Here is a 13863-nt window from a genome sequence, read left to right on the forward strand (position 1 = left end):
CTCTCTGTTGAAGTTCTCATTGTATTCATTCATTCTTCTGAGTTCAGTGAGCATATTTATGACCATTACTCTGAATGCTTTATCAGGTAATTTACTTATCTCCATTTCATTAAGGTTTTTTCCTGAGGTTTTATCTTGTTCTTTCATTTGGAACATAATCCTCTGTTTCTTCACTTTGCTTGGTTCTCTGTGTTGGTTTCTATGCTTTGGATGAAACAGCCATCTCTCCCAGTCTTGAAGGGTTGGCCTTGTGCAGGAGACAAACCTTATCATTCAACCTTGCCCCAGCTCTTGCTTGTCTCTCAAACCTCTGCTTATCCAAGCAACCCTTTTTATTTTTAATAACTCCCAGTAGGTAAGGGGGTGACAAGACCAGTCAGTGTCACAAAGGGGAGGATCTCAGTCAGCACCTGGATCTGGACTGATTGGAAGCCAGACCCTCAGGCAGCAGCTTTCAAAAAATACAAATTTATACAGTCTTGTGGGACCACGGGCACAAGCCCTGCTGGCCTCCAGAACCAGAAGGAGATCAAGGAGGTAATATCCCCTGGGTGGCAGCCACAATAAACAGGGCACCAGAGGTAAAAACTGGGGTACCAGACACATATGAGAGCTCCTCTCCAAGAGACGCTGAAGCTCTGAAGTACGGCAGAGGGAGAACCTGAAGATAGCGCTCACCCTCCGAGGTCCCAGGCAAGGTTTACAGGCAGCCCTTAGATGCGTATTTAATGAGAAGCCTGCCCCTTTCACATCAAGACTGAGCTCCTGGGTCTCCTGCCTCTTGCTGTGCCCTAAGAGTGGTAGATATTTAAGAACACTTTCTCCAGGGACTTCCCTGGTGGTCTTGTGGTTATGACTTTACCTTCCAATGCAGGGGGTGTGGGTTTGATCCCTGGTTGGGGAACTAAGATCCCACATGCCTTGCGGCCAAAAAAACCAGAACATAAAACAGAAGCAGTATTGTAACAAATTCAATAAAGGCTTTAAAAATGGTCCACATCAAAAAACTCTTTAAAAAAAAAAAAAAAAGAACACTTTCTCCATTAGTTATAGTCTATATCCTTCCCCTCCAATGTCGAGAGTAGCCTGTGAGCTGGGGCTGACCAGCTTTAAAATTAGCAAATGAATTTCTTTCACATAAAGTCTGGGCACTTTTTAAAGGGCTGCTTCTGCGCTGAGCCCTGGAGTGGGTGAATCTGCATGAGGGCCCTTTAAGAGATGTTCCTTAGTTCACCACAGCCTCTAGGATCTCAGGGGCACAAGCTCCATTGGTCTTCAAAGCCAAATGTTTCGGGGGCTCATCTCTCAGTTTCCAGTCATGAAAGTTGGGGTGCTCAATGTGGGGTATAATTCTTTTGCTCCTCAGAGAGAAGCTCCGGGTTTTGAGTTCCCTCCCGAATGGGGGTCGTCACCAGGGATAGGGCTCATGGAGAGCTTGTGTCTCGGCCTTTCCTACCCACTTTGATGTGGTTTCCCTCTTGTTTGCCCAACGTGAAGGGGTCACTCCACCAGTTTTTCGGGATGTTTTTGTTTTGTTTTGTTTTTTTCAGAGGTAATTGTTCCATAGGTAGATGTAGATTCAGTGTGTCTGTGGGAAGAAATGGTTCAGGATCTTTCTATGTTACCATCTTGAAGGAACCTCCCAGAAACTAAATGTGTTTAGAGTGATATAGATTCTTGCTCAGTTTCACTTCTCAATAGCTGTGGCCTTGGGAAAAATACTAAACGTAGTGGCCTACATTTTGCTTATGCACAAAATGGGAACAACAATAACTTCTTTGTAATTCTTGCAAGGAGTCAGGGATACGGTATTTAAGTCACTTAGCCCCAAACTTGACAAATAGACGTCCTAGATAAATCATTATAATTACTTAAGAAAATCAAACACTTTCAAATATTTTTAAGTAATACATGCAAATCATATACATTGATATGATATGTTGGATTCCTGAGGATCTTTATTGGAAATATTTTATTAGCCCAATTTGATGTAAAAATATGTTTAGAAAAAGTACAACTGCATGGAACAGACACACTGGACTGAATGTTTTTCTTGGATTTTCTCGTTGAAAGGCTCACTACAATCCTTTAAGACATGGTTACCATTCTCATTTTACAGAGGAGTGAAACTAAGGCCCAGAGAGGTAAGCAGTGCTCCCAAGTTCACACAGCAGGTAAGGAACAGAGCTGGTATTTGAACCTAGGGTGATCTAACTCCAAAGTCTGTGTTCTCAACCACTCTTCTCTCATATCTTCATTTAATTAAACTTTTGACTAAAGTTGATAGGCATTACTCTCAAACAAATGTAATTAAACAAGCTTTTATTGAAAAATATCTTGACACTATTTTGGGAATTGTCCTCCTTCTCAAGAGTGTGTCTGTCTTTGTCTCTCTCTCTCCCCCTTATAAATCTAAATGTTATTTCATCAGTAAATAAAATATATTAATAAAAAATACAGAGAGGAATTGAACATATTTAATGAGCAGACTTTTAAAAGATGATTCATATTCAATAGATCTCTATGTTGTTCCATCACAAAATAAATATATTGTTAAAACATAAAGAGGGGGATTGCAAACAATTAATGAACAATTTTTAAATGATGGCTTGTATTCAGAAGATGCATTCTAGATCTCACTGCAACATGCAAGGAGTGACCCCAACGTAAAGGGCAGAGATTCGAAGGGATTTGGAGGGTCCATTTCCTTCTTCGGCAGTCAGGCCTCCCTGCTAAAACCTGCACTCCTTTGCTGTGTGCAGTCATTCCCAGACCCTCCGGCAGCCTTGGCCCTTAAGAGTACTTTTGTCTTCAGTCTTAGGGTTGCGCTGAGAGCCCTTGTTGTGGTGCTTTCCCTATTACTTTTGCTTTCACTAAATTTTCCAACTTAAGAAGGTTGCCTTTGCTTGATCTTCAGAAAACTTGCCTTTCACCTCCTAAAGTGACTTTTTATTAATAGCTGTGCAATCCTGATTGCTTTCACCCTTTTGATGCAGTTCTTTGATCCTCCAAGTCTAAAACTCAAAATTACCTCTGAACAGTGGCATTCATGAACCAGGGAATGCGCTCTTCCTGAGAGTTCCTCTAAGTTCCACCCCTCAACACACATGTTCTTTCCCCACAGGCCTCTAATTCCTTCCACGGATACTTTGCACTGCCACATAGAGTTTTAGGCTTTCTTACCTGATTATTTCCTTTTTATGTTGTCCTGAGTATGAGGGAACAATTGAGACCCTTTCCTGCCCCATCCAACCCCAACCCGGGTTCCCACTACTGCAGGTACACTGTGGAGGCAGCCCACATCTGGGAACAGTTCTCACCTTGCCTTATCTTTTACGTTCAGAGATTGGCCTGCCAAGGTACATCCCACCTCAGGGCTTGCAGGGGCTGGACTGTCCATAAAACCTTCACAGGAACCTATTGTTCTCTCCTCATCAGGGAGGGGACTGGAGAGTTTCCAGGAAAGCAGATGTTATGGTACAGTAACTCCTGCTTCTCCCTAACCCCCTTCTACTGGGGAAAGGTAGATGTCCAGCTGGATCCCACCCAGAGAAGACAGAAGACCCTAAGAGAAATCCTGTGGAGATTGACAGTGACTCTGGAACATGGGACGAGACCCATCTTTCATATCCAATGCTCTCCAGGTCTAAAGGTCCCTTGGGAAGCAGGAATGGGGATATGCCAAGATCCTCCCTGTTGAGGATGTCAAGGTCAGCCTGGGGGAGACAGCCAGCAAGGCAAGGGACACAACGAGGGGTGCAGCTCAGGGGAGACCCAGTGACCCTTTCCACAGGGTGTCAACGCTTAGAGCTATTTCTAAGGAAGGAACTGCCTGGGCGTGCAAGTGCTCATGATCCACGGGAAACCTGGGGCAGCCTTGGTGTTTAGCACGCAGAAGGTGTGAGGTGACAGCAGGAGGGGAGGGGAGGAGAAGAGAAGGAAAGGGAGACGGCAGGGAGAGTGGAAAGAGGAGAGGGGAGAGGGAAGGGAGGGGAGCCGGCTGCACAGCTGTAGGGAAGGTCTAATATGTGTGGAGGGGAGGTGTTCAAACTGTCATGAGAGTTAAGAATTTAATAACCAGATTAGACAAGAGTCACTGAACTGGACTAAATTCTCCGATGGGACTGAAATTCCATTATTGGGCAAGATTAAGTCTTCTCTCCCTCATCCCTCTCCAGTGAGTGGAAATGGGGTTCAGAGTTATTAGAAGAGATAAAACCATTCTGTTTGCCCCTCACTGAGCTGAGACGCCTCCATTACACCAACTACACATAAAATCCCAGACTCTCTGAGCTGCTGGACTTCAGGCACAGAGATTTTTTTTCTTTGCCGGCTCCCTCTCCTGGCACCTGCCCCTCTGTCTCTACAGACTGGAGAAGACAAAAACTAAAAAAGACCAGGGATGTTTCTTAACTTCATTTCAGCATTCAAATTAATCACTCTAATTTTTCACACAACCAACTTTCCTTTCCAGTGCTTTTTCAGTTAAGAGGACGTTATCTTAATGAGAAAATTTCTAAGGAGAAGGCAACGTATGTTTGGAAACTAACATCTTGTGGAGTGAGGCTGACACACTGCTTACATAAAACCATTTGGTAGCCTGATTCATTATTCATTTAGTAAGAGTGACACCTAGCAGGGGACCCGACTGGTTCAGAAGCCACGTTTGAACTTTACCTTGAGAGACAGCCCTATGTGCTCGCTCAGAGGCAAGCATTTTACTGAAAACCAATGTTAACGTAGATTTACAGGGGTGTGTATTAATATTTGCTTTTATCCAGCAGGATATTGCATATCTGTGTCATTTCTGTTTCAATTCCTAAATCTAGAAATGGCTTACTTCTTCAAAGTTGTACACCTCAAGGCTCTTGTCTTTAAGGTGACTTCTTTTCTAAAAGATTCCTCTATGGGCTTTTTGTAAATGATCAGTGATCCCGGCCAAGGTCAGATATGTTTAAATTCTCCAGAAACATGCTTCTCAGAATGTTAAGCTCTGTGTGTGTGGGGTGTGTGTGTGTGTGTGTGTGTGTGTGTGTGTGTGTGTGTGTGAGAGAGAGAGAGAGAGAAAGAGAGAGATTATATACACCCTCACTGGTTATGCTTATAATGCACCCCTGAAGGAAAATCTGAATGGGAAAGGATCACAGAGAGCAAACATGAATAGTTTAAAATTGCTTCTAAAGTGATTATGATGGGCCCCTTTTCTATTTACTAATGGTTTTAGAAGGTTGTTATTTTGTTCTAGAATACAGCCTGTCTCACTTTGGATCTTATTAGTTTTCTTTTTGTTAATACTGAGGTGTATTTAGTAGTATTTTTATGTGATAGTCATTTTTTGTGGGGGAAGGGGACTCTCATTTGGCCAAGAAAGAATAAGAAAGAAAAGGACAAGAAATGAGAAAGAAAGGGAAAAAATATTTTCCCAAAATAACTGGACAAGAGCTGGACTGGAAACAGAAAGAAGGAAGAGGGTTGAAAGGATGTGTGTGTGTGTGTGTGTGTGTGTGTGTGTAAAAGACATGGTCTGAGGTAGAAATAACCAAGTTGTTCCAAGGTGGAATAAATCAAGTTACCAAGAAGAAAAGCAGTGGAAAATGCTGGTGGAAGCTGAAGAATATTACTCTGCCTGAAAGGGAAAAACCAAGAAATGAGGAAGTGATGCCAGTCAAATAATTCCCTACATTATCCAGTGGATGGTGCTGTGTGCCCAAAACAGCTTTGTTGCTACTTACAACAGGGAAGAAATAATGTGTAACATATAAATGTGAACTCAATGTGTAATTCTTATACCCCCAAATTCCAGAATAGTTCAGAGATTAATAAAGCAAGATCTGTAAAACAAAAACTTTAATGTAAACTTTGAAATAACTTACATTTTCACCTTTGATTCCAAGAGCTGTAGATTGAGGTGATACTTTTCAATATTATTCTCCACATCCATGGCCAGCTGGTGACTACAAACAGAAATAATGCCTCAATATAGCTGAATCCGTAAAGTTATCATTTATATCAATAAAGCTGCCAATTTGGATTTAATTGAAAAAGCAAATATATATGCAATTTTGTTCATTTTATTAATAGAGTCCTAAAAGTTCCTATTGATGGATGGTGGATAAATAACCATACCATAGAAAGAAATTGTTGTTTTGCCTTTTAACATTGCTTTTCTTTTGATTTCTACCATTCAGCTCAACATTCATATCTAAGGCATGTAAATCATTTACTTTAAGCAAAGAGGAAAGCAGAATATTAGACCAGTTCAGGGGAATAAAAACCGTAAGAAGAGTGTTACAAATCCCATTGTATTGTCCAACTAGTAAGTTGTAGAGAGAACCTCATTCATTCCCAATGGTGTCACTACCATTGAACCTTTCCTCCTTTCATTCTGTAAGCGTTTTCAGAGCTCCCGCTATGAGCAGAGCATCAGTCTGCCCTGGAGAAAGACGGAGGACTATGAATATATGGTCACTGCTCCTATGAGCCTATAAGACAATCACTGGGTGCTACAGTGGTCAAGGAAGGCTTCATGGAGACTATGGCAGTTGCACTCGGTTTTGAAGAATGGACAGGAATTAGTAAGTTGAGATGTAAAAGGTAATACATATGAGGAAGATATTAAAACAAAGGAGTAGAATCCAAAGAAAACAAAAACACTAATTTGAAAAGATACATGCACCCCAATGTTCATAGCAGCATTATTTACCATAGCCAAGATATGGAAGCAACCTAAGTGTCCACCAACAGATGAATGGATAAAGCAGTTGTGGTGTGTGTATATACATATATATATATATATATATATATATATATATATATATATATGTATATACACACACACACACACACTAGAATATTACTCAGCCATAAAAAAGAATGAAATTTTGTCCTTTGCAACAACATGGATGGACCTTGAAGGTATTATGCTTAGTGAAATAAGCCAGACAGAAAAAGACAAATACTGTATATTATCACTTATATGTGGAATCTAAAACATAAAACAAATGAATGAATATATCAAAACAGAAACAGACTCACAGACACAGAGAACAAACTAGTGGTTACCAGTGGGAAGAGGGAAGGAGAGGAGGGGCAAGATAGGGGTAGAGGATTAAGAGGTACACACTACTGTGTATAAAGTAAATAAGCTACAAGAATATATTGTACAGCACAAGGAATATAGCCAATATTTTACAATAACTTTAAATGAAATATAATCTATAAAAATTTTAAATCACTAAGCTGCACACCTGAAACTAAGATAATATTGTAAATCAACTATATATCAATGTAAAAAAAAAAAAAAAAAACTTAAGTCATTGATACCAGAAATGCAACCTAGGCAGGCCCAGGCAGGACTAAACCCCACTGAGGTCCCATTCTGAAGATGCAAGAAAAGGGAGAGGAGTGTAGGAAGCTATTTACTGGGCCTGCCCACTCAGGATAAGGGGACCTTGGACACAACTATCGGTTGGGTCCAGTTAAATCTGGTCTCTTTCTGCACCACCTAAAGGGTTTTGTTCACCTGTGACTTTATTGAGACAGCAAAATGATTCACTGAAAGTGACTATACCCACATTATTGGAATCTCTGATGGCAATTTGTATCCATGACTGTGAGCATCAAACTAAACAAATGAATGTATTCTTTTATTGCAATGACGGTTTGAAGTGCCATTGTTAAATGATTATAAAAGTGACCTATGTTCTTCAGAAAAAAACAAGAGTGGAGGTGAAATGTTCAGGTTATTTGGGGACAATAAAGAGAAATTTTGTGGAAGAGGAAGATACAAGGAGGAGCATAAAAGGAAATGAGTTTGTACAAGCAGAAGAGGAATAGTCATTGGCCACACAATGTGTACAAAACACTGTCGTGACATTTTACTTGTATTAGCTCATTTAATTCTCACAGTAGCCTTTATCAATCAAGAATTATTTTCCCCAGTGTAGAGCTGAGAAATCTGAAGCTCAAAGAGGTTATGTTCAACTCAGCAGAAACCGCATTAAAACTCAAGTCTCACCACTACAAAGTACCGCTTGGAGGATTTAATATCAGTCTTTTATTAAATTTCTACTGACTGTGGTTTTCATAGATAAAGTATTTGACAACCCAATCCAATACATATGCATGTGGTAAGGGTGTGTGTGTGTGTGTTTAAAACTGAAACATAAGTTTCAAGAAATATTATTTCTCCAACTACATGTAGGGTACTCTGATATTATTTAAACATATTTCAGATTTTCTAAAAGGCCAGGGGTGACCCATCAAATTGGTTTAACAAACAATCAGTGGATTGTGACCTACAGTTTGAAAAACGTTGCTACAGGGAAACAAAGCATGTGAAGCAGGAAAATGTGATGAATGGGATGTTTTAGAATGGTTTGTGGTGGGTGTGAGCAAGGAGAATGAAGGAAATTATTTAGGTGGGTATTCAAATTAACCAGGTAATGAAGACCAGGATTATAATTACAGTAAAGAAAAGAAAAAGATAAGAAAAAATTGTGCTGGAGACATCATTAGGATAATGAATGTATCCTCTCGAGAAAGGAATAACAAGTGGTGGGGAAAACATGGTAGATCAGATATATTCACACATGGCCACTAGGTGGTACCATCAGCCCAAGACAGCTCTGTGGTTGCCCAGGTGGGATGCTGAGGGGCAAGGAAAAAAACACTCTTGCCTGGTCTGTGCTGTTGGTATTCAGGTTTACCATTATTAATTTAACCTTATTCACTCATTTACAGATATATTAAAGGTCTCCTCTATGCCAGGAATGATGCAAAACATGGGGGACACAATGATGAAAACACTAGACATGTTTCCTGTTCTGATGTTCCTACAATCTAGGAGAAGATGTATATTGAATGAGTAACTAAAAATGTGATGGATGTTATTAAAGGGGAAACACGGAGAGACCTAATCCAGTGTTGGTAGGCTGGAAAGTCTCATTTTTATAATTCTATGGTCTTGTGGGAACAGCAGCCTTATAAAAAGGATATTTTAAAATACTGTAGAAAAAGAGGGGCAAGATGGCGGAAGAGTAAGATGCGGAGATCACCTTCCTTCCCACAGATACAGTAGAAATACATCTACACATGGAACTGCTCCTACAGAACACCCACTGAACGCTGGCGGAAGACGTCAGACCTCCCGAAAGGCAAGAAAATCCCCACGTACTTGGGTAGGGCAAAAGAAAAAAGAAATAACAGAGACAAAAGAATAGGGACGGGACCTGCACCAGCGGGAGGGAGCCGTGAAGGAGGAAAGGTGTCCAGGCACTAGGAAGCCCCTTCGCGGGCAGAGTCTGCGGGTGGCAGAGGGGGGAGCTTCGGAGCCGCGGAGGAGAGCGCAGCCACAGGGGTGCGGAGGGCAAAGAGGAGAGATTCCCGCACGGAGGATCGGTGCCGACCAGCACTCACCAGCCCGAGAGGCTTGTCTGCTCACCCGCCGAGGCGGGCAGGGGCTGGGAGCTGAGGCTCGGGCTTTGGTGCTAGCCGGGAGGGAGTCCGGGAAAAAGTCTGCAGCTGCCGAAGAGGCAAGAGACTTTTTCTTCCCTCTTTGTTTCGTGGCGCGCAAGGAGAGGGGATTCAGAGCGCCACCTAAAAGAACTCTAGAGACGGGTGCGAGCCGCAGCTATCAGCGCGGATCCCACAGCAACAGGGGCACAGAGGGAAAAACGGAGAGATTCCCTCACAGAGGCTCGGCGCCGAGCAGCACTCACCAGCGCGAGAGGCTTGTCTGCTCACCCGCCGGGGCGGGCGGGGGCTGGGAGCCGAGGCGTGGGCTTCAGCCGGATCGCAGGGAGAGGACTAGGGCTGGCGGGGTGAACACAGCCTGAAGGGGTTGGCGCGCCGCGGCTAGCCGGGAGGGAGCCTGAGAGGAGGTCTGCAGCCACCGAAGAGGCAAGAGACTTTTTCTTGCCTCTTTGTTTCGCGGCGCGCAAGGAGAGGGGATTCAGAGCGCCGCGTAGACGAACTCCAGAGACAGGCATGAGCCGCAGCTATCAGCGGGGATCCCAGAGACGGGCAGGAGATGCTAAGGTTGCTGCTGCTGCCACCAAGAAGCCTGTGTGCGAGCACAGGTCACTCTCCACACCGCCCCTCCCAGGAGCCGGTGCAGCTCGCCACTGCCAGGCTCCCGTGATCCGGGGACAAATTCCCTGGGAGAAGGCACGGCGCGCCTCAGGCTGCTGCAACATCACGCCGGCCTCTGCCGCCGCAGGCTCGCCCCGCCTCCTCCGTACAGCTCCCTCCCCGTGGGCAGAGTGAGCCAGAGCCCCCGAAGCAGCTGCTCCTTTAACCCCGTTCTGTCTGGGTGGGGAACAGACGCCCTCAGGTGACGTACATGCAGAGGCGGGTCCAAATCCAAAGCTGAACCCCGGGAGCTGTACGAACAAAGAAGAGAAAGGGAAATCTCTCCCAGCAGCCTCAGAAGCAGCGTATTAAAAGCTCCACAAACAACTTGATGTGCCTGCATCTGTTGAATACCTGAACAGACAACGAATCATCCCAAATTCAAGAGGTGGACTTTAGGAGCAGGATATATTAATTTTTCCCCTTTTCCTTTTTTTGTGAGTGTATATGTGTATGCTTCTGGGTGAGATTTTGTCTGTATAGCTTTTCTTTCACCATTAGTCCTAGGGTTAGGTCCGTCCGTTTTTTTTTTTTTTCCTTAAAAAAATTTATTTTCCTAATATATGTTTTCTTAATAATTTTTTCCGTATTTTCTATTTTTAGAAATTAAAAAAATTTTTAATAAGTTTTTTCATATTTTTTATTCTAAAAAATTAAAATTTTTTTTCTTAATAAATTTTTTTCTAAATAATTTTTTTCTTATTTTTTACTATAAAAAATTAATAAATCTATTTTTAAAAATTAAAAAAAAATTTTTTCTGAATACATTTACTCTTAATTTTTTTCTTATTTTTTATTATAATAGCTTTATTTTATTTTATAATCTTTCTTTCTATTTTTTTCTCCCCTATATTCTGAGCTGTGTGGATGAAAGGCTCTTGGTGCTCCAGCCAGGCATCAGGGCTGTGCCTCTGAGGCAGGAGAGCCAACTTCAGGACACTGGTCCACAAGAGACCTACCAGCTCCACGTAATACCAAATGGCGAAAATCTCTCAGAGATCTCCATCTCAACATCAAGACCCAGCTTCACTCAACGACCAGCAAGCTACAGGGCTGGACACCCTATGCCAAACAACTAGCAAGACAGGAACACATCCCCATCCATTAGCAGAGAGGCTGCCTAAAATCATAAGGCCACAGACACCCCAAAACACACCACCAGACGTGGACGTGCCCACCAGAAAGACAAGATCCAACCTCATCCACCAGAACACAGGCAATAGTCCCCTCCACCAGGAAGCCTACACAACCCACTGAACCAACCTTAGCCACTGGGGACAGATACCAAAAACAACGGGTACTACGAACCTGCAGCCTGTGAAAAGGAGACCCCAAACACAGTAAGATAAGCAAAATGAGACGACAGAAAAACACACAGCAGATGAAGGAGCAGGGTCAAAACACACCAGACTTAACAAATGAAGAGGAAATACATAGTCTACCTGAAAAAGAATTCAGAATAATAATAGTAAGGATGATCCAAAATCTTGGAAATAGAATAGACAAAATGCAAGAAACATTTAACAAGGACATAGAAGAACTAAAGAGGAACCAAGCAATGATGAAAAACACAATACATGAAATTAAAAATACTCTAGACGGGATCAATAGCAGAATAACTGAGGCAGAAGAAAGGATAAGTGACCTGGAAGATAAAATGGTGGAAATAACTACTGCAGAGCAGGATAAAGAAAAAAGAATGAAAAGAACTGAGGACAGTCTCAGAGACCTCTGGGACAACATTAAACGCACCAACATTCGAATTATAGGGGTCCCAGAAGAAGAAGAGAAAAAGAAAGGGACTGAGAAAATATTTGAAGAGATTATAGTTGAAAACTTCCCTAATATGGGAAAGGAAATAGTTAATCAAGTCCAGGAAGCACAGAGAGTCCCATACAGGATAAACCCAAGGAGAAACACGCCAAGACACATATTAATCAAACTGTCAAAAATTAAATATAAAGAAAACATATTAAAAGCAGCAAGGGAAAAACAACAAATAACACACAAGGGAATCCCCATAAGGTTAACATCTGATCTTTCAGCAGAAACTCTGCAAGCCAGAAGGGAGTGGCAGGATATACTTAAAGTGATGAAGGAGAAAAACCTACAACCAAGATTACTCTACCCAGCAAGGATCTCATTCAGATGTGATGGAGAAATTAAAACCTTTACAGACAAGCAAAAGCTGAGAGAGTTCAGCACCACCAAACCAGCTTTACAACAAATGCTAAAGGAACTTCTCTAGGCAAGAAACACAAGACAAGGAAAACACCTACAATAACAAACCCAAAACATTTAAGAAAATGGGAATAGGAACATACATATCGATAATTACCTTGAATGTAAATGGATTAAATGCTCCCACCAAAAGACACAGACTGGCTGAATGGATACAAAAACAAGACCCATATATATGCTGTCTACAAGAGACCCACTTCAGACCTAGAGACACATACAGAGTGAAAGTGAGGGGATGGAAAAAGATATTCCATGCAAATGGAAATCAAAAGAAAGCTGGAGTAGCAATTCTCATATCAGACAAAATACACTTTAAAATAAAGAATATTATAAGAGACAAAGAAGGCCACTATATAATGATCAAGGGATCGATCCAAGAGGAAGGTATAACAATTGTAAATATTTATGCACCCAACATAGGAACACCTCAATACATAAGGCAAATACTAACAGCCATAAAAGGGGAAATCGACAGCAACACAATCATAGTAGGGGACTTTAACACCCCACTCTCACCAATGGACATATCATCCAAAATGAAAATAAATAAGGAAACACAAGCTTTAAATGATACATTAAACAAGATGGACTTAATTGATATTTATAGGACATTCCACCCAAAAACAACAGAATACACATTTTTCTCAAGTGCTCATGGAACATTCTCCAGGATAGATCATATCTTGGGTCACAAATCAAGCCTTAGTAAATTTAAGAAAACTGAAATCGTATCAAGTATCTTTTCCGACCACAACGCTATGAGACTAGATATCAATTACAGGAAAAGATCTGTAAAAAATATAAACACATGGAGGCTACACAATACACTACTTAATAACGAAGTGATCACTGAAGAAATCAAAGGGGAAATCAAAAAATACCTAGAAACAAATGACAATGGAGATACAACGACCCAAAACCTATGGGACGCAGCAAAAGCAGTGCTAAGAGGGAAGTTTATAGCAATACAAGCCTACCTCAAGAAACAAGAAACATCTCGAATAAACAACCTAACCTTGCACCGAAAGCAATTAGAGAAAGAAGAACAAAAAAACCCCAAAGCTAGCAGAAGGAAAGAAATCATAAAGATCAGGTCAGAAATAAATGAAAAAGAAATGAAGGAAACAATAGCAAAAATCAATGAAACTAAAAGCTGGTTCTTTGAGAAGATAAACAAAATTGATAAACCATTAGCCAGACTCATCAAGAGAAAAAGGGAGAAGACTCAAATCAATAGAATTAGAAATGAAAACGGAGAAGTAACCACTGACACTGCAGAAATACAAAAGATCATGAGAGATTACTACAAGCAACTCTATGCCAATAAAATGGACAACCTGGAAGAAATGGACATATTCTTAGAAATGCACAAACTGCCGAGACTGAACCAGGAAGAAATAGAAAATATGAACAGACCAATCACAAGCACTGAAATTGAAACTGTGATTAAAAACCTTCCAACAAACAAAAGCCCAGGACCAGATGGCTTCA

General features: G+C 41.5%; 1 protein-coding gene and 1 long non-coding RNA gene across 2 annotated transcripts in view; both read right to left on the reverse strand.

The window, feature by feature from the left end:
- Positions 1-13863, reverse strand: part of LOC309629842 — a 701738-nt gene that overhangs the window by 236785 nt on the left and 451090 nt on the right. The gene's annotated exons all lie outside the window — the stretch shown is intronic.
- The window catches only part of IQCJ (IQ motif containing J), a 58566-nt gene that overhangs the window by 15745 nt on the left and 28958 nt on the right, over positions 1-13863 (reverse strand). The window contains exon 2 of the mRNA XM_082394264.1: positions 5874-5954. Within this exon, the coding sequence (XP_082250390.1) occupies positions 5874-5954 (81 nt within the window). The remainder of the gene's footprint in view (positions 1-5873; positions 5955-13863) is intronic.

Source organism: Balaenoptera borealis, assembly GCF_965194805.1.
Source record: "Balaenoptera borealis genome assembly, chromosome: 5".
NCBI lineage: Eukaryota > Metazoa > Chordata > Mammalia > Artiodactyla > Balaenopteridae > Balaenoptera > Balaenoptera borealis.